General features: G+C 44.0%; 1 protein-coding gene across 1 annotated transcript in view; it reads left to right on the top strand.

The window, feature by feature from the left end:
• Positions 1 to 22195, top strand: part of vipr2 (vasoactive intestinal peptide receptor 2) — a 185131-nt gene that overhangs the window by 46247 nt on the left and 116689 nt on the right. The window contains exon 2 of the mRNA XM_034183771.1: positions 1435 to 1543. Coding sequence (XP_034039662.1) covers positions 1435 to 1543 — 109 coding nt within the window. The remainder of the gene's footprint in view (positions 1 to 1434; positions 1544 to 22195) is intronic.

Raw genomic sequence — 22195 nt, 5'->3', positions numbered from 1 at the left:
TGGTTAAAGATGCACCCATAGCTACGAAGTCATACATAAAATAAAGTCCAGCAGTTTGCAGCCCATATGGACTCAACTGGGTTTAAATGGTTGTGCGTTAGTCAAAATAAAGTAATTCAGTTTTGGACAGAACTGATCAAATGTCATAGCTCCATATATTACAGTATCACCGGATCACAAAGAACCGATTTTCATGAATAGATGTTGAACATCAAAGATGCAGGTGTTGCAGCTTCCTGTTTGGTTTGTGTTTTCAAAACTTCATGAGCATTAAAGGTCTGATTGGAGGGAATCCATCCAGGACTGAGGCTGTGATGGCTGTAAAATACAAGCGATGACAAAAAAAAAAGCAGGCAGAGAAGAGAGGGAGTGCAAGCCACTAAAAGCACCGTCTGACACTGATTGATTCATCTTTAAGAGAGAAACACTTCAGAGCACGAGGAAGATGAGATAAATTTTCTTCAGGTTTTACTGGCTCCTGGAACATTGGTGATTCATCCTGTTGTGTGTCCACCTCATTAAGGTTTTTTCCGTGACTACTTCAGTCTAAAGCACTTTTGAGCTTCTGATATAGATGGAAAAGTACTATATAAATGCAGTCAATTTACCCTTTACCATATACACATTATCATATGTATCGTATAAGTCACATTTTTTCTTTTTCACTAATTTGGGAGGTCCTGCAACTCAGGTGAGACTTGTATACCAAAAAATTGGGTTTTTGTTATTCATACTAATAATTATAATAACTGTGTATATTGGAGTTATATATTTTTATTCCATAATGATGATGATGATGATAATAATTTCTTTGTAAGTGTACTGACCAGTTGTATACCACACAAACACAGTTGCAAATGATCATGCAATATTAAAATGATTGCAAAACTCAATTACTCATACTTTAAATTGTGTTTTTCTTAAAATTGTGTTTGAGGTCCTGTAACTTGTACTCTGGTGCAACATATACTGAAAAATCACATGTAAAATTTAAATAGAACCCAACTTTCATATGGATTAACATTAAAGTTGAAATTCATCACACATTTTATTTATTTATGAATATTTATCAGGTTTTCATCATTTTGTATACTTTTATGATGCATTAAATGTGCCGAAAATATTTGCACAGTACTGTATGTTGTATTGTTTTTATTTGTTGTGACTTGTTCCTTCGGCTATCTGGTTGGTGTTTGTTGAGAGTTGGTGTATAAAGTGGGAATCTGTGATTAAGTGCCCACTAGGATTAATAAACTTGTATGACCCCCTGGCGCTTCCGTGGGGAGGGGGGGTGGGTGACCAGGCTGGGAACCAGGGCTTTTGGATAATATTCATCCCCGTCATGTTGTCACAAGGTCTTCAGCGTTGCACCCGATTGAATTTTTGTTGTAGTTCAGCGATAACACATGAACGTTTGTCTTCATCTCGCTACAGGTGAGCGCCCGTCATCCAAACTGTAACTTCCTGTTGGAGGTGCAGCGAGACCAGGCGGAGTGTTTCAAGAGGCTGAAGGAGGAGGAGGAGGAGGCCAGCAAACGCAAAGGTCACGACCACTCACTGCCATCACACTGCACTGAATACAGGGATTAGAGTTCTCCATCGCTACAACAGATTTCCGTCAGTTGGGCTGCCAAAAGGCCATAAATGAGATCAATGCAAATCTGATGACAATTAAAAAAAAAGGGGGGGGGGGTCTTATTACACCATTGATTATGATATGCAGCTTCACCGATCAGCTGCTTGTGTTTACTGTTGTTGAACATGATGTTATGTCTCGGGTTTGTGAGCTTTAATTTATACTTTACATTATGGATTAAACTGAATCACCATTTAAGAAATGTCCTCAGGTCCGGTGTTCTGTCGAGATGAGCTCCTCCGCCGAAGTTGAGCTTCCCGTAGTGTAAATCGACAGTTACATGTGTTGAGATGAGCTCCCCCTGTTGAAACAAGCTACCTATTGCATTTCACTTTCATGCACCAAATATAGGACTGTTATTTTGTTTATCATATTTTGACGGGCAAATAAATGTATAAATTGTTCATCCAAATGTAGTAATGTGTCCAGTGTACTGACTATAAGAACATCTTATAAGAACTCTTAATCTGGAGGCTAATTTTTTTTATTATTGTGTTATTTGTTCATTATTATAATCCTCATTTATTTGCACCTTAATGTCCTTTGGACTTTATTGGATTGATAATTTATGATATTTAGTATAAGTCAAGTTGATATTGGCCCATTGGAAAAACTATACAATAAAAATATTAGTTTTATCCTACAATAAAATGTACTGTCTTGATTCCAGTATTTTAATGTGTTGGTGACACCAAAAAAATTGCACAGATAATCACTAAAAATTCTGGAGTGTTTATTTAAAAAAAATCTGAACAATAAAAGTCAATGATAAGTGCACAGGTGAAGGATAAAGAACAGCTGTCTGAAGCCTGCACACTATTTCAGCCCTCAGCCGCGGCCATATTGTTGATAAGTCATCACCGGAATGGCACCTGCTGATTCAAGCCCAAATCAATCGTTAACACGGCGGAGGTCGAGTTATCAGACAATTTTTTTTCTTGTGTGGAGCTGTTTTTTTTTTTTTAAGTCCAGTCTAAATGTGTTTCTGAAGTCGCTGTGGAGGACACAGCCTTATGGTTTTGAGCCTGGGAGGAAAACTTTCAGTCTGACAACAGTGAAGATATTGTCAGAATTCAGAACACAGAATGGTGATTATAAAATAAATAAATAAATAATGCAGGCAGTTTCGGCATGCAAGTGATACTTTTTTTGCCAGCTCTTTGAATACAGTTAATGTATGTTAGTAGCGTACGGAGCCCTGGAAGTGTCATCGCAAAATGTGCATGTGGAGAGAATGTGTGCACATTTTACGACATTGTGCGCTCATTTTATAATATTGTGCACACGCTTTATTATATTGTGCACTCATTTTAATTATATTTTTCACATTTTCTTATTATATTGTGCACTCATTTTAATTATATTTTATTTTACAATTACATTTTATTCTATTGTGTGCACGTTTTATTATATTGTGCGCTCAGTCTGATTTTCTCACGTTTTAAACAGGACATGATGTCAGCCAGCCGTTGAGCATGAGTAAGGTGGAGAAGCTTCTGTCCACCTGAGCAGGACAGCTCGTCTGGCCAGAAGAGAGGTGAAGGATAGGATGTGTTGTATGTTCCTATTTAGATTAACTCCTCCCTCTGCGACGCCAGACAGTGCAATCAGAGGGTCAGGGATCAGATGTGCATTCTGTACATGAGAAAAAGTCTGAAAAATTTCAATCCCGTATTTGTCCAGACATGAGCAAGACCAGAACGTGTATGAGGGACGCTTCAGCATGTTTACATCTCACACAGTACGGGCTGACATCAGGATACATAGAGGATAGTTTCAGTTTAGAGATACAGTTGTATGTAAAAGTTTGGCCATCGCTGATAATTTTCATGATTTTCCTTTATAAATCATTGGTTGTCTGGATCAGAAATTTCAGTTAAATATATCATATAGCAGACAAACACAGTGATATTTGAGAAGTGAAATGAACTTTTTAGGCTTTACAGAAAGTGTGTAATAATTCTTTAAACAAAATGAGGCAGGTGCATAGATTTGGGCACCCCAACAGAAAAAATACATCAATATTTAGTAGATCCTCCTTTCGCAGAAATAACAGCCTCTAAACGCTTCCTATAGCTTCTAATGAGAGCCTTGATTCTGGTTGAAGGTATTTTGGACCATTCTTCTTTACAAAACATCTCAGGTTTGTTGGTTTCCGAGCATGGACAGCCCATTTAAAATCACACCACAGATTTTCAATAATATTCAGGTCTGGGGACTGAGTTGGCCATTCCAGAACGTTGTACTTGTTCCTCTGCATAAATGCCTTAGTAGATTTTGAGCAGTGTTTAGGGTCGTTGTCTTGTTGACAGATCCAGCCACAACTTCAAATTTGTCACTGATTCATGAACATTGTTCTCAAGAATCTGCTGATATTGACTGGAATCCATGTGACCCTCAACTTTAACAAGATTCCCAGTACCTGCACTGGCCACACAGCCCCACAGCATGATGGAACCACCTCAGAATTTTACTGTAGGTAGCAAGTGTTTTTCTTGGAATGCTGTGTTGTTTTTCAGCCATGCAAACTGCCCCTTGTTATGTCCAGATAACTTTAGTTTCATCAGTCCACAGCACCTTATTCCAAAATGAAGCTGGCTTGTCCGAATGTGCTTTAGCATACCTCAAGCGACTCTGTTTGTGGCGTGTACGCTGAACAGGCTTCCTCTGCATCACAGCATCATACAGCATCTCTTTGTGCAAAGTGCACTGTATAGTTGAATGATGCACAGAGACACTATCTGCTGCAAGATCATGTTGTAGGTCTTTTGAGCAGGTCTGTGGGTTGACTATGACTGTTCTCACCATCCTTGGTTTCAGCTATTCTGAGATTTTTCTTGGCCTGCCACTTCGGGCCTAAACTAGTACTGTGCCTGTGGTCTTCCTTTTGCTCACTATGTTCCTCGCAGTGGAAACTGACAGCTGAAATCTCTGAGATAGCTTTTTGTATCCTTTCCCTAAACAATGACGTTCAACAATCTTTGTTTTCAGGTCATTTAAGAGTTTTTAGAGGCTCTTATGTTGCCACTCATTAGAAGAGATGCAAAGAGGGGAAACATTTGCAAATGGCCACCTTAAATACACTTTCTCATGATTGGATTTACCTGTGTAAGGAGGTCGAGGGTCAGTGAGCTTACCAAACCAATTTTGTGTTAATAATTAATAACTAATAACTAATTAATAATTAGTGCTAAATGGATTAAAATCAATAAAATGACAAGGGTGCCCAAATTTATGCACCTGCCCAATTTTGTTTACACACTTAACTGGCTTATCTTACCTTGGATTTAAGGTAAAACAAGGTGGAGACAGTTAAGCGTTTAGTTAAGTGTCTCTGGGTCCTCAGCCTGTGAGAGACACCTGATAAGAGCTTATGGAGTCATGAGGTCCCTGGAAACAAGTGTTTGGTGATGCTGATACCTTCGCAAGAAAATGAAGGTTCAAGTCTTTAGGGTCCTGGTGCTTCCTGTCTGACTTCAGGGTGGTGAGACTTGAACATTAATCACTGAACTACAGTAAGGTGACAACTGTTGGGCACTAAGTCTCTTTGTCGAATCCTTGAGTATTGCTGGAATGACTTTCTGTCAAATGAACTACTGAGGCAATGTCAACTATAACATTTTGGCCATGTGATGCATCCATGGTCCAAGTTGGTTCCATATTGTAGTGGATGTGGCAATGTGTGGCACCAGCACATGGTTCCTGACCAAAATAACAAAGAATTACCCTAAAATAAAACATCTGTTGCAGTTCCATATTAAACTACATAAATAGAACAATAAAGAGCAAATGTGGACTGTCTGCCTCCACTTCACAAGATTAGTTTTGATGATTTAGCTGATGTGTCTGAGCTTTTACTTAAAGCTAGCTTTGTTTTTCCAGATAAATCACATATCTGCGGGGAGAAGGTGCTTTTATTTCTTCTTTTATGTTCCAGCAGAGGCCGGGCTCAGACCTTTTAACTCGTTATGTCATGTCATTTGAACATCTGGATCTGTTTTCCATCCTCTTGAGTTCTACTCATATTTACTTTGTAAATGGAGATTTAATGGTGGTTTGTTAGAGAATTTAAGACAGGTGCTGCCCTTTATAAGTTCAGTAGCAGTGTACCCGGGCATCAATTCCTGAGCGTGACAATATGCCTGTTAGAAATGAATATATGACTATTCTGTTAAATGTGGCCTAAAACATTTTAAATATGTGTATTCGGAGCCCAGTGACCCAGGCTGTCAGCACACCAATTTGGCGTCTGCTCCTTGTTATCATTTTCATGAAGACATGACCAACAAACTGATTCACTGGGGATCCACAAATGCGTTGTGGCAGATGTGGTTTTCGTTACATTAATGGCACAGGTTGCTGGCAAATTATCAGGAACCATTATGCATGGTCAAGAATAATGTTCCATGCTGTTGCACGCTGTTCCGTGCTATTGTGTGTAACAGCGCATCGTTGTGAATGAGGCAAATTGTCTCCACACACACACACACACACACCCATATTCATCCATCAGCTGCTGAACAATTCAGATCGCTCCAGTTTGCTCCGCAAAATCCACAGTAGAAGAACTTTGTGACTGCATGCTTAGTTGTGCTCTGTGCCATGGAGTGGCGCAGAGGAGGAGGAGGAGACGGCGAGAGCCAGATGTGTGGCTCCACGCGGCTCTCGTCTTGCGTGTTTTCCCAAACATCAGGCACATGCAGCAGGTGGAACACCTGCAGGAGCACGCTGATGAGCATTTAAACAAAACTTTTACCCGACTTGGCTTCACTGTCCTTCTTCAGCATACCTACTGCAGCAATGCAACTGAATGCGGTGCAGCAGGGTTTAATTGTGCACACGTCAGAGAAGAATGCTGTCACACTCTATTAAGGATCACCACTAATCAAGATGGATCAACATGCTCAGTTGTGACCTCCACAACATGAGGCGAAATGAGGGTGGTGCGTGACATTCGTGGAAGATTTTTTGACAACCAAAAAGGTGCTTCACAAAAATCCCGAATATCACGCACCAACACGCACTATTAAGAAACCTATTCAAATGTGTTAAGTCACGTTAAGAATGTCAGGAAAGTGCCAAGAATGACACAAATATGACATTCGTAACATGACCTACCTATGTGTAAATGCAGCATATCAGGTTGCAGCAGTGCCTGAGGACACCTGACGCTTCTGCCTCAAATAATCACATTCATGATCAGTGGCCAAGAAGAATGTATACTTTGTGGCATTCGTGACTTGTCATCGTTATGTGTAAACACAACATTAATGTGCTTCGTACTCAGAAACATTTACGTTTACCCTGGCTGACAAAGGATTTAATCATTCACTTGTCTTGAAGAGGATGTCATCTTTTAGAAGTTGTTAGTTTTACATAAGATGATACTAATGACCTAACATTAGCATGAAGAGAGTGACTCCTTTCTGACTATTACAAATATCTGTAATAATCTGGATTATGTGGTACACATCATGTAAAGAAGTCTGTGCTCCAGTATTTCTGTGGAGTGAAATTGTCACATTAGTTTATGTTGGCATGTTAGCAGGTCACAGTTTAGCTGACATTAGCTCCACCCTAACCCAATTAACACTCCACAACTCTTTTGCTCCACCTCTTTTTCCTTTTATGGATTGGCCGTGACATAAGATGAGTAAGTGGCTGCCTGCTGATTAATACAGGTGAGCCCCATTTACTCATGTGAGTTAGGGTCTACAAAATCAGACCGAGTTATCTGAAGCTGCAATTTGATAAGTTCGATCAAAACAAACTTAAAATTAGTTTATCTTTGCCATAGTTTTGAGCATTTGAAGCGTGATTCCTTCCTGGATGGTGATGATTTCTTCATCTGGAGTGGGTTTGGAATCTTTTTTTTTTCTACTCCAACTGCTGCATGTCAGTGATGAGGGGTTTGTCAGTACTGACGATTCTGGACGAGGATTTCTTCATCTGTCACATCCAGAAAATTCGAATCATCAGGAATCTGACTAAGCTCTCAGTGCTGTCATGCAACAGCTGAAGGAGGAAAACAAAGATTCGGAATCCATTCCACATTCGCCCGCCAGCAGCCCGAGGAGCAAGAAGGAATCATTGTCCAGAATTATCCGCACTGACGAATCCTCCCAAAAACAAATCAAAATGGACTTTTATACAGTAGTCTAAATTTTCAAGGTCTGCAACTTGAACAGGAGAAAAGCTGAATTGTGACTTACGTGAGTTAAATGGGGCTCACCTGTAGTACTGTATATGTAAGACCTTTTTTCCCTCACTAGTTTTGAAGGTCCTGCAACTTATATACTGAAAAATCACAAGTTTGTCATTTTAATAACTATTTATTTCAGACTTTCCCCTTTGTCAGCCAATCACCCTCCACACCCACCCCAACACATGATCCTGCTAGGGTGTGGCAAATTAATTTAAAAATCATACATTGTGAGTTTCCCCATAATCAAAAAATAAACTCCAACAATAAAAGAATAAATGCTAGTAATTAAAAAGTGTACAACAACAAACAATGCATAAAAATCCCAAATTAATGAGGTCATTACACAGAAAAAAGGTACAACTTTATAGTCTGGTTCGACATACAGTAGTGTTCAGAATAATAGTAGTGCTATGTGACTAAAAAGATTAATCCAGGTTTTGAGTATATTTCTTATTGTTAAATGGGAAACAAGGTACCAGTAGATTCTCACAAATCCAACAAGACCAAGCATTCATGATATGCACACATTTAAGGCTATGAAATTGGGCTGTTAGTAAAAAAAAAAAAGTAGAAAAGGGGGTGTTTGTTGTGTGGGCCGCCCGAAGAGGAGGTACTGCTGGCCCAACAACAGAGGGCGCCCTGCCTGAAGGCGGGCTTCGGGCACCAGAGGGCGCAGTCGCGCACCAGGAGCACCAGGAGCTGACAGCTGTCATCAATCAACTCATCATTCATCACACCATAAAAGCCTGGAGGAGACACCACATCTCTGCTGAGAAATCAGCTTACCCGACAGGTAACCATCTCAGCCACATCATTGCCATATGCAAGGATAATTCTGAACGTTTTTGCAGTGGTAACCTTCTGTGACTTGCAGCTTGGAGCTGGTTGGTGAGAATTTGGAGGAGTAGGCGAATCCACTCCTAAATTCTTAGTTGTTACATTAGGCATTGCACAGATTGTGTTTCCTGCTACCTTGGAGTGGAGGACTGTTTTCACTCAGGAAGGAACTGTGAGTTTGCTGACTGTTTGCTGGGTGTACACACACCCACTTGATCTGTTTGTGCTTCCTGCCAGCAGTACCCGATCCGACAGCTGGAGGCGGTGGCCACCTGGGGACTCAGGACTTGGTGGCTCCGGTGTATTGCAGGTCTCCGCTGGCAGTGGAAACGTGTGGGGCCCGACTCTTCTGTGGACAGGCGTCTCCTATCCTCAAGCCTGCCCACACGTCACTGATTCAATTGACTGTTATCTAAAGTGTTATCTGTATTCCGTTGTGCACATTTTCACAACATTAAATTATCTTTTGGCATTTCTGTTGTCCATTCATTTGCGCCCCCTGTTGTGGGTCCGTGTCACTACACTTTCCCAACAGGATTTCTCGGCCAATCGTCATGGATCCCGAGGGGCGTCAACCATGGAAACGCTAGGTGCACAGGCACCAGCAGGAGGCATGTTAGGTGAGCTGCAGCAAATCTTAACCGCCTTCACTGCTCAGTTGGACTTGGTAACTGAGCAGAACGTTATACTCAATCGGAGGATGGAGGCTCTCACTGCTCAGGTGGAAGCGCACGCGCAGGGCGCTGCTCCTCCTGCTGACCGAGTGCCAAATACAGACATTCCAGTGGTCGTTCAATGAACCCCCACCCCCACGTCCCCTGAAGCATACATAAACCCTCCGGAGCCGTACAGAGGTTGTGTCGAGACGTGCGCAGACTTCTTAATGCAGTGTTTGCTTGTCTTTGCACAGCGTCCTGTCATGTATGCATCAGATAAGCCACCCTGCTGACGAAGCCGGGTGGCTTATGTTATAAACCTGCTTCGAGGAGAGGCACGCACCTGGGCTACGGTGCTCTGGGAGTAGAATTCACGGCTCCTAACAACATATGCTGGGTTTGTGCGGGAGTTCAAGCAAGTGTTTGATCACGCCAATAGAGGTGAGACCGCTTCGAACGTGCTGCTGTCAATGAGACAGGGGCGTCGGAGTGCAGCCGAGTATGCAGTCGACTTCCGCATCGCGGCAGCGAGGTCCGGCTGGAATACTGTTGCACTCCGCGCCGCCTTCGTAAACGGACTGTCTCCGGTCCTGAAGGAGCATCTGCTGGCTAAGAACGAACCGTGGGATTTTGACGGGCTTATCGGCCTGGTTATATGGTTAGATAACCAATTAGAAGAACATTGTCGGGAGCGGGGCGAAGGGCATGGCCGGGCACGAGCCATCCCTCTTCCTTCCGGGTCCGAAAGGGTGCCGCCGTCCCCACACTCCACAGCCAGAGAGCTCCGTGTGGCAACAGCTCCCCCTGCTGACGAAGCTATGGAAACGAGCAGGGCCAAAGTCAAATCAAATAACAGACAACGGAGGCTGGCCCGCGGGGAGTGTTTTATCTGTGGCTCGAACGAGCACATACAGAAGAACTGCCCCAAGCGGTTAAACTACAATGCCCGCCCTTAGAGACTGGGCTAAGGGTGGGCCATAACACTCACGTGGGGAAACCCCGTAAATCCGCACGCATCCCAGTCATGATCCTGGGATGGTGGACACAGGGTCGGAAGCACTGGTGGACACAGGGTCGGAAGGGAATCTGCTGGATAGCAGATGGGCAAAGGAAGTCGGGCACCCTTCTCCCATTGATCACACACCAGACACAGCCCGTGACATTGGTTGTGTCTGGGAATCACAGGGAGGAGACTGTGTTTTATGTAACACCTTCTACCTCCCGAGTGATTTTGGGTTTTCCGTGGATGATCAAGCACAATCCCCGGATAGATTGGCCGTCTGGAGTTGTGATGCAGTGGAGCGAAACCTGCCACCGGGAGTGTTTAGGATCCTCGGTTCCACCCAGTGTGACAGCTAAGGAGGAGGTTCCAGTTCCCCCCAATCTGACAGCGGTGCCAACTGAGTACCACGATCTTGCTGACGTCTTCAGCAAAGATCTGGCACTCACGCTGCCCCGCACCGTCCGTACGATTGTGCCATTGATTTGATCCCGGGCGTCGAGTACCCATCCAGCAGGCTGTACAACCTCTCACGTCCGGAGCGCGAATCAATGGAGACCTACATCCGGGACTCTTTAGCTGCCGGGTTGATCCGGAACTCCACCTCCCCGATGGGTGCTGGTTTTTTTTTTGTGGGCAAGAAAGACGGCGGACTCCGTCCATGCATTGATTACAGAGGGCTGAACGAGAGCCCAAATTTTCACGAAACTAGATCTTAGGAATGCGTATCACCTGGTTCGGATCCGGAAGGGAGACGAGTGGAAGACGGCATTTAACACCCCGTTAGGTCACTTTGAGTACCTGGTCATGCCGTTCGGCCTCACCAATGCGCCCGCGATGTTCCATGCTTTGGTTATTGACATCTTGCGCAACTTCCTGCATCAGTTCGTCTTCGTATACCTCGACGATATTCTCATCTTCTCCCCGGATCCTGAGACTCATGTGCAGCATGTACGTCAGGTCCTGCAGCGGTTGTTGGAGAACCGGCTGTTTGTGAAGGGCGAGAAGTGCGAGTTCCACCGCACTTCTTTGTCCTTCTTGGGGTTCATAATCTCCTCCAACTCCTTCGCCCCTGATCCGGCCAAGGTTGCGGCGGTGAGAGATTGGCCCCAACCAACAAGCCGTAGGAAACTGCAACAGTTCCTCGGCTTTGCAAATTTCTACCGGAGGTTCATAAATGGCTACAGTCAGGTAGTTAGCCCCCTGATGGCCCTAACCTCCACTAAAGTCCCCTTCACGTGGTCGGTTCGGTGCGAAGCCGCGTTTAGGGAGTTGAAACGCCGGTTCTCGACTGTACCAGTTCTGGTGCAGCCCGATCCCAATCACCAGTTTATAATTGAAGTGGATGCCTCTGACTCAGGGATAGGAGCCGTGCTATCCCAGAGTGGGGAGTCCGATAAGGTCCTCCACCCTTGTGCCTATTTTTCCCGCAGGTTAACGCCGGCTGAAAGGAACTATGATGTCGACAATCGGGAACTTCTGGCGGTGAAAGAGGCTGTTGAGGAATGGAGACACCTGTTGGAGGGAGCTGCGGTGCCTTTCATGGTTTTCACGGACCATCGGAACCTGGAGTACATCCGGACCGTGAAATGTCTGAACCACAGGCAAGCCCGTTGGTCACTGTTCTTCAGTCGGTTTGACTTCCAAATTACGTATCGCCCCGGGACCAAGAACCAACGGTCCGATGCACTGTCCCGGGTGCATGAAGAGGAGGTCAAACCAGAGCTGTCAGATCCACCGGACACCATCATCCCCGAGTCCACTGTCGTCGCAACCTTCACTTGGGACGTGGAGAAGACCGTCCGGGAGGCCCTGACACGACACCCGGACCCCGGTGATGGACCTAAGAACAGACTGTATGTCCCACCAGAGGCCAGAGCTGCAGTCTTGGACTTCTGTCATGGTTCCAAGCTCTCCTGTCATCCAGGGGTGCGAAGAACCGTGGCAGTGGTCTGGCAGCGCTTCTGGTGGGCGTCGATGGAAGCCGACGTCCGGGAGTACGTCCAGGCCTGCACCACCTGTGCCAGGGGCAAGGCAGAACATAAGAGGGAACAAGGACTCCTCCAGCCGCTGCCCGTGCCTCGTCGCCCCTGGTCCCACATAGGCCTGGACTTTGTCACGGGTCTCCCTGCGTCCCAGGGTATGACCACCATCCTGACGATAGTGGACCGGTTCTCCAAGGCGGCCCACTTCGTAGCCCTCCCGAAGCTCCCAACTGCCCAGGAGACTGCAGACCTCCTGGTCCACCACGTCGTGCGCCTGCATGGTATCCCCACGAACATTGTCTCGGATCGTGGTCCCCAGTTCTCCTCGCAAGTCTGGAGGAGTTTCTGTAGGGAACTGGGGGCCACCGTGAGTCTCTCGTCCGGGTACCACCCGCAGACAAATGGACAGGCAGAGCGGGCGAATCAAGATCTGGAGCAGGCCCTGCGGTGTGTAACCTCCGCGCACCCGACGGCCTGGAGTCAACACCTGGCCTGGATCGAGTACACCCATAATAGTCAGATCTCCTCGGCGACCGGCCTCTCCCCCTTCAAGGCATGTTTGGGGTACCAGCCCCCATTGTTCCCAGCCGTGGAGGGAGAGGTCGAGGTCCCCTCGGTCCAGGCCCACCTCAGAAGGTGCCGTCGTGTGTGGCGCACAGCCCGCTCTGCCCTTGTGAAAGCCCGGACGAGGGCTAAGGACCATGCAGACCGCCGGTGTACCCCAGCTCCTGCATACCAGCCCGGGCAGGAGGTATGGCTATCTACCAAGACATTCCTCTGCATGTTGACTCCCACAAACTGAAGGACAGATACATCGGAACGTTTGCAATCATCAAAGTCCGCAGTCCGACCGCAGCTTCACTGCGGATACATCCAGTCTTCCATGTTTCCAGGATTAAGCCATATCACACCTCCAACCTCTGCACCCCCAGACCAGCGCCGCCTCCTGCCCGCATCATAGACGGTGAGCCTGCGAGGACCGTCCGCAGGCTCCTGGACGTTCGTCGGAGGGGCCGGGGATTCCAATATCTGGTGGACTGGGAGGGTTACGGACCTGAGGAACGCTCCTGGGTGAAGAGGAGCTTCATCCTGGACCCGGCCCTCCTGGCCGACTTCTACCAGCGGCATCCCGACAAGCCTGGTCGGGCACCAGGAGGCGCCCATTGGGGGGGTCCTGTTGTGTGGACCGCCCGAAGAGGAGGTACTGCTGGCCCAACACCAAAGGGCGCCCTGCCTGAAGGCGGGCTTCAGGCACCAGAGGGCGCAGTCGCCCACCAGGAGCACCAGGAGCCCGGAGCTGACAGCTGTCATCAATCAACTCATCATTCATCACACCATAAAAGCCTGGAGGAGACACCACATCTCTGCCGAGAAATCAGCTTACCCGACAGGTAACCATCTCAGCCATATCATTGCCGTACGCAAGGATAATTCTGAACGTTTTTGCAGTGGTAACCTTCTGTAACTTGCAGCTTGGAGCTGGTTGGTGAGAATTTGGAGGAGTAGGCGAATCCACTCCTAAATTCTTAGGTGTTACATTAGGCACTGCACGGATTGTGTTTCCTGCTACCTTGGAGTGGAGGACTGTTTTCACTCAGGAAGGAACTGTGAGTTTGCTGTTTGCTGGGTGTACACACACCCACTTGATCTGTTTGTGTTTCCTGCCAGCAGTACCCGATCCGACAGCTGGAGGCGGTGGCCACCTGGGGACTCAGGACTTGGCGGCTCCGGTGTATTGCAGGTCTTCGCTGGCAGTGGAAATGTGTGGGGCCCGACTCTTCTTTGGACAGGCGTCTCCTATCCTCGAGCCTGCCCACACGTCACTGATTCAATTGACTGTTATCTAAAGTGTTATCTGTATTCCGTTGTGCACATTTTCACAACATTAAATTATCTATTTAATTATTTAAATTTAAAAAAAATGAGGTGGGCTTCATAGATAATTGGCAAAGCTTCTGGGGAAAACCTGGTCTTGTTAGGAGAGACGGCATCCATCCCACTTTGGATGGAGCAGCTCTCATTTCTAGAAATCTGGCCAATTTTCTTAAATCCTCCAAACTGTGACTATCCAGGGTTGGGACCAGGAAGCAGAGTTGTAGTCTTACACACCTCTCTGCAGCTTCTCTCCCCCTGCCATCCCCTCATTACCCCATCCCCGTAGAGACGGTGCCTGCTCCCAGACCACCAACAACCAGCAAAAATCTATTTAAGCATAAAAATTCAAAAAGAAAAAATAATATAGCACCTTCAACTGCACCACAGACTAAAACAGTTAAATGTGGTCTATTAAACATTAGGTCTCTCTCTTCTAAGTCCCTGTTGGTAAATGATATAATAATTGATCAACATATTGATTTATTCTGCCTAACAGAAACCTGGTTACAGCAGGATGAATATGTTAGTTTAAATGAGTCAACACCCTCGAGTCACACTAACTGTCAGAATGCTCGTAGCACGGGCCGAGGAGGAGGATTAGCAGCAATCTTCCATTCCAGCTTATTAATTAATCAAAAACCCAGACAGAGCTTTAATTCATTTGAAAGCTTGTCTCTTAGTCTTGTCCATCCAAATTGGAAGTCCCAAAAAACAGTTTTATTTGTTATTATCTATCGTCCACCTGGTCGTTACTGTGAGTTTCTCTGTGAATTTTCAGACCTTTTGTCTGACTTAGTGCTTAGCTCAGATAAGATAATTATAGTGGGCGATTTTAACATCCACACAGATGCTGAGAATGACAGCCTCAACACTGCATTTAATCTATTATTAGACTCTATTGGCTTTGCTCAAAAAGTAAATGAGTCCACCCACCACTTTAATCATATCTTAGATCTTGTTCTGACTTATGGTATGGAAATAGAAGACTTAACAGTATTCCCTGAAAACTCCCTTCTGTCTGATCATTTTTTAATAACATTTACATTTACTCTGATGGACTACCCAGCAGTAGGGAATAAGTTTCATTACACTAGAAGTCTTTCAGAAAGCGCTGTAACTAGGTTTAAGGATATGATTCCTTCTTTATGTTCTCTAATGCCATATAACAACACAGTGCAGAGTAGCTACCTAAACTCTGTAAGGGAGATAGAGTATCTCGTCAATAGTTTTACATCCTCATTGAAGACAACTTTGGATGCTGTAGCTCCTCTGAAAAAGAGAGCTTTAAATCAGAAGTGTCTGACTCCATGGTATAACTCTCAAACTCGTAGCTTAAAGCAGATAACCCGTAAGTTGGAGAGGAAATGGCGTCTCACTAATTTAGAAGATCTTCACTTAGCCTGGAAAAAGAGTCTGTTGCTCTATAAAAAAGCCCTCCGTAAAGCTAGGACATCTTTCTACTCATCACTAATTGAAGAAAATAAGAACAACCCCAGGTTTCTTTTCAGCACTGTAGCCAGGCTGACAAAGAGTCAGAGCTCTATTGAGCTGAGTATTCCATTATCTTTAACTAGTAATGAGTTCATGACTTTCTTTGCTAACAAAATTTTAACTATTAGAGAAAAAATTACTCATAACCATCCCAAAGACGTATCGTTATCTTTGGCTGCTTTCAGTGATGCCGGTATTTGGTTAGACTCTTTCTCTCCGATTGTTCTGTCTGAGTTATTTTCATTAGTTACTTCATCCAAACCATCAACATGTTTATTAGACCCCATTCCTACCAGGCTGCTCAAGGAAGCCCTACCATTATTTAATGCTTCGATCTTAAATATGATCAATCTATCTTTGTTAGTTGGCTATGTACCACAGGCTTTTAAGGTGGCAGTAATTAAACCATTACTTAAAAAGCCATCACTTGACCCAGCTATCTTAGCTAATTATAGGCCAATCTCCAACCTTCCTTTTCTCTCAAAAATTCTTGAAAGGGTAGTTGTAAAACAGCTAACTGATCATCTGCAGAGGAATGGTCTATTTGAAGAGTTTCAGTCAGGTTTTAGAATTCATCATAGTACAGAAACAGCATTAGTGAAGGTTACAAATGATCTTCTTATGGCCTCGGACAGTGGACTCGTCTCTGTGCTTGTTCTGTTGGACCTCAGTGCTGCTTTTGATACTGTTGACCATAAAATTTTATTACAGAGATTAGAGCATGCCATAGGTATTAAAGGCACTGCGCTGCGGTGGTTTGAATCATATTTGTCTAATAGATTACAATTTGTTCATGTAAATGGGGAATCTTCTTCACAGACTAAAGTTAATTATGGAGTTCCACAAGGTTCTGTGCTAGGACCAATTTTATTCACTTTATACATGCTTCCCTTAGGCAGTATTATTAGACGGTATTGCTTAAATTTTCATTGTTACGCAGATGATACCCAGCTTTATCTATCCATGAAGCCAGAGGACACACACCAATTAGCTAAACTGCAGGATTGTCTTACAGACATAAAGACATGGATGACCTCTAATTTCCTGCTTTTAAACTCAGATAAAACTGAAGTTATTGTACTTGGCCCCACAAATCTTAGAAACATGGTGTCTAACCAGATCCTTACTCTGGATGGCATTACCCTGACCTCTAGTAATACTGTGAGAAATCTTGGAGTCATTTTTGATCAGGATATGTCATTCAAAGCGCATATTAAACAAATATGTAGGACTGCTTTTTTGCATTTACGCAATATCTCTAAAATCAGAAAGGTCTTGTCTCAGAGTGATGCTGAAAAACTAATTCATGCATTTATTTCCTCTAGGCTGGACTATTGTAATTCATTATTATCAGGTTGTCCTAAAAGTTCCCTAAAAAGCCTTCAGTTAATTCAAAATGCTGCAGCTAGAGTACTGACGGGGACTAGAAGGAGAGAGCATATCTCACCCATATTGGCCTCTCTTCACTGGCTTCCTGTTAATTCTAGAATAGAATTTAAAATTCTTCTTCTTACTTATAAGGTTTTGAATAATCAGGTCCCATCTTATCTTAGGGACCTCGTAGTACCATATCACCCCAATACAGCGCTTCGCTCTCAGACTCCAGGCTTACTTGTAGTTCCTAGGGTTTCTAAGAGTAGAATGGGAGGCAGAGCCTTCAGCTTTCAGGCTCCTCTCCTGTGGAACCAGCTCCCAATTCAGATCAGGGAGACAGACACCCTCTCTACTTTTAAGATTAGGCTTAAAACTTTCCTTTTTGCTAAAGCTTATAGTTAGGGCTGGATCAGGTGACCCTGAACCATCCCTTAGTTATGCTGCTATAGACGTAGACTGCTGGGGGGTTCCCATGATGCACTGTTTCTTTCTCTTTTTGCTCTGTATGCACCACTCTGCATTTAATCATTAGTGATCGATCTCTGCTCCCCTCCACAGCATGTCTTTTTCCTGGTTCTCTCCCTCAGCCCCAACCAGTCCCAGCAGAAGACTGCCCCTCCCTGAGCCTGGTTCTGCTGGAGGTTTCTTCCTGTTAAAAGGGAGTTTTTCCTTCCCACTGTAGCCAAGTGCTTGCTCACAGGGGGTCGTTTTGACCGTTGGGGTTTTACATAATTATTGTATGGCCTTGCCTTACAATATAAAGCGCCTTGGGGCAACTGTTTGTTGTGATTTGGCGCTATATAAAAAAATTGATTGATTGATTGATCTTTTGGCATTTCTGTTGTCCGTTCATTTGCGCCCCCTGTTGTGGGTCCGTGTCACTACACTTTCCCAACAGTGTTCACAATAATAGTAGCATCTGCTGTTGGCGCTACAAACTCAAAACTATTATGTTCAAACTGCTTTTTTAGCAATCCTGTGAATCACTAAACTAGTATTTAGTTGTATAACCACAGTTTTTCATGATTTTTTCACATCTGCGAGGCATTAATGTTGTTGGTTTGGAACCAAGATTTTGCTTGTTTACTAGTGTGCTTGGGGTCATTGTCTTGTTGAAACACCCATTTCAAGGGCATGTCCTCTTCAGCATAAGGCAACATGACCTCTTCAAGTATTTTGACATATCCAAACTGATCCATGATACCTGGTATGCGATATATAGGCCCAACACCATAGTAGGAGAAACATGCCCATATCATGATGCTTGCACCACCATGCTTCACTGTCTTCACTGTGAACTGTGGCTTGAATTCAGAGTTTGGGGGTCGTCTCACAAACTGTCTGCGGCCCTTGGACCCAAAAAGAACAATTTTACTCTCATCAGTCCACAAAATATTCCTCCATTTCTCTTTAGGCCAGTTGATGTGTTCTTTGGCAAATTGTAACCTCTTCTGCACGTCTTTTATTTAACAGAAGGACTTTGCGGGGATTCTTGCAAATAAATTAGCTTCACACAGGCGTCTTCTAACTGTCACAGCACTTACAGGTAAATGGTAAATGGACTGCATTTATATAGCGCTTTTCCATCTGAATCAGCCGTTCAAAGCGCTTTACAAATAATGCCTCACATTCACCCCGATGTCAGGGTGCTGCCACACAAGGGTTAGGGTTAGGTAACTCCAGACTGTCTTTGATCATAAAAGCAGATAACCCGTAAGTTGGAGAGGAAATGGCGTCTCACTAATTTAGAAGATCTTCACTTAGCCTGGAAAAAGAGTCTGTTGCTCTATAAAAAAGCCCTCCGTAAAGCTAGGACATCTTTCTACTCATCACTAATTGAAGAAAATAAGAACAACCCCAGGTTTCTTTTCAGCACTGTAGCCAGGCTGACAAAGAGTCAGAGCTCTATTGAGCTGAGTATTCCATTATCTTTAACTAGTAATGAGTTCATGACTTTCTTTGCTAACAAAATTTTAACTATTAGAGAAAAAATTACTCATAACCATCCCAAAGACGTATCGTTATCTTTGGCTGCTTTCAGTGATGCCGGTATTTGGTTAGACTCTTTCTCTCCGATTGTTCTGTCTGAGTTATTTTCATTAGTTACTTCATCCAAACCATCAACATGTTTATTAGACCCCATTCCTACCAGGCTGCTCAAGGAAGCCCTACCATTATTTAATGCTTCGATCTTAAATATGATCAATCTATCTTTGTTAGTTGGCTATGTACCACAGGCTTTTAAGGTGGCAGTAATTAAACCATTACTTAAAAAGCCATCACTTGACCCAGCTATCTTAGCTAATTATAGGCCAATCTCCAACCTTCCTTTTCTCTCAAAAATTCTTGAAAGGGTAGTTGTAAAACAGCTAACTGATCATCTGCAGAGGAATGGTCTATTTGAAGAGTTTCAGTCAGGTTTTAGAATTCATCATAGTACAGAAACAGCATTAGTGAAGGTTACAAATGATCTTCTTATGGCCTCGGACAGTGGACTCGTCTCTGTGCTTGTTCTGTTGGACCTCAGTGCTGCTTTTGATACTGTTGACCATAAAATTTTATTACAGAGATTAGAGCATGCCATAGGTATTAAAGGCACTGCGCTGCGGTGGTTTGAATCATATTTGTCTAATAGATTACAATTTGTTCATGTAAATGGGGAATCTTCTTCACAGACTAAAGTTAATTATGGAGTTCCACAAGGTTCTGTGCTAGGACCAATTTTATTCACTTTATACATGCTTCCCTTAGGCAGTATTATTAGACGGTATTGCTTAAATTTTCATTGTTACGCAGATGATACCCAGCTTTATCTATCCATGAAGCCAGAGGACACACACCAATTAGCTAAACTGCAGGATTGTCTTACAGACATAAAGACATGGATGACCTCTAATTTCCTGCTTTTAAACTCAGATAAAACTGAAGTTATTGTACTTGGCCCCACAAATCTTAGAAACATGGTGTCTAACCAGATCCTTACTCTGGATGGCATTACCCTGACCTCTAGTAATACTGTGAGAAATCTTGGAGTCATTTTTGATCAGGATATGTCATTCAAAGCGCATATTAAACAAATATGTAGGACTGCTTTTTTGCATTTACGCAATATCTCTAAAATCAGAAAGGTCTTGTCTCAGAGTGATGCTGAAAAACTAATTCATGCATTTATTTCCTCTAGGCTGGACTATTGTAATTCATTATTATCAGGTTGTCCTAAAAGTTCCCTAAAAAGCCTTCAGTTAATTCAAAATGCTGCAGCTAGAGTACTGACGGGGACTAGAAGGAGAGAGCATATCTCACCCATATTGGCCTCTCTTCACTGGCTTCCTGTTAATTCTAGAATAGAATTTAAAATTCTTCTTCTTACTTATAAGGTTTTGAATAATCAGGTCCCATCTTATCTTAGGGACCTCGTAGTACCATATCACCCCAATACAGCGCTTCGCTCTCAGACTCCAGGCTTACTTGTAGTTCCTAGGGTTTCTAAGAGTAGAATGGGAGGCAGAGCCTTCAGCTTTCAGGCTCCTCTCCTGTGGAACCAGCTCCCAATTCAGATCAGGGAGACAGACACCCTCTCTACTTTTAAGATTAGGCTTAAAACTTTCCTTTTTGCTAAAGCTTATAGTTAGGGCTGGATCAGGTGACCCTGAACCATCCCTTAGTTATGCTGCTATAGACGTAGACTGCTGGGGGTTCCCATGATGCACTGTTTCTTTCTCTTTTTGCTCTGTATGCACCACTCTGCATTTAATCATTAGTGATCGATCTCTGCTCCCCTCCACAGCATGTCTTTTTCCAGGTTCTCTCCCTCAGCCCCAACCAGTCCCAGCAGAAGACTGCCCCTCCCTGAGCCTGGTTCTGCTGGAGGTTTCTTCCTGTTAAAAGGGAGTTTTTCCTTCCCACTGTAGCCAAGTGCTTGCTCACAGGGGGTCGTTTTGACCGTTGGGGTTTTACATAATTATTGTATGGCCTTGCCTTACAATATAAAGCGCCTTGGGGCAACTGTTTGTTGTGATTTGGCGCTATATAAAAAAATTGATTGATTGATTGATCTTTTGGCATTTCTGTTGTCCGTTCATTTGCGCCCCCTGTTGTGGGTCCGTGTCACTACACTTTCCCAACAGTGTTCACAATAATAGTAGCATCTGCTGTTGGCGCTACAAACTCAAAACTATTATGTTCAAACTGCTTTTTTAGCAATCCTGTGAATCACTAAACTAGTATTTAGTTGTATAACCACAGTTTTTCATGATTTTTTCACATCTGCGAGGCATTAATGTTGTTGGTTTGGAACCAAGATTTTGCTTGTTTACTAGTGTGCTTGGGGTCATTGTCTTGTTGAAACACCCATTTCAAGGGCATGTCCTCTTCAGCATAAGGCAACATGACCTCTTCAAGTATTTTGACATATCCAAACTGATCCATGATACCTGGTATGCGATATATAGGCCCAACACCATAGTAGGAGAAACATGCCCATATCATGATGCTTGCACCACCATGCTTCACTGTCTTCACTGTGAACTGTGGCTTGAATTCAGAGTTTGGGGGTCGTCTCACAAACTGTCTGCGGCCCTTGGACCCAAAAGAACAATTTTACTCTCATCAGTCCACAAAATATTCCTCCATTTCTCTTTAGGCCAGTTGATGTGTTCTTTGGCAAATTGTAACCTCTTCTGCACGTCTTTTATTTAACAGAAGGACTTTGCGGGGATTCTTGCAAATAAATTAGCTTCACACAGGCGTCTTCTAACTGTCACAGCACTTACAGGTAAATGGTAAATGGACTGCATTTATATAGCGCTTTTCCATCTGAATCAGCCGTTCAAAGTGCTTTACAAATAATGCCTCACATTCACCCCGATGTCAGGGTGCTGCCACACAAGGGTTAGGGTTAGGTAACTCCAGACTGTCTTTGATCATCCTGGAGCTGATCAATGGGTGAGCCTTTGCCATTCTGGTTATTCTTCTATCCATTTTGATGGTTGTTTTCCGTTTTCTTCCATGCGTCTCTGGTTTTTTGTCCATTTTAAAGCACTGGAGATCATTGTAGATGAATAGCCTATAATTTTTTGCACCTGCACATAAGTTTTCCCCTCTCCAATCAACTTTTTAATCAAACTACGCTGTTCT

The sequence above is a fragment of the Thalassophryne amazonica genome, chromosome 12 (assembly GCF_902500255.1).
Source record: "Thalassophryne amazonica chromosome 12, fThaAma1.1, whole genome shotgun sequence".
NCBI lineage: Eukaryota > Metazoa > Chordata > Actinopteri > Batrachoidiformes > Batrachoididae > Thalassophryne > Thalassophryne amazonica.
Note: the sequence above shows the minus strand (reverse complement) of the source record. Positions and strands in the feature narration are given on the sequence as shown.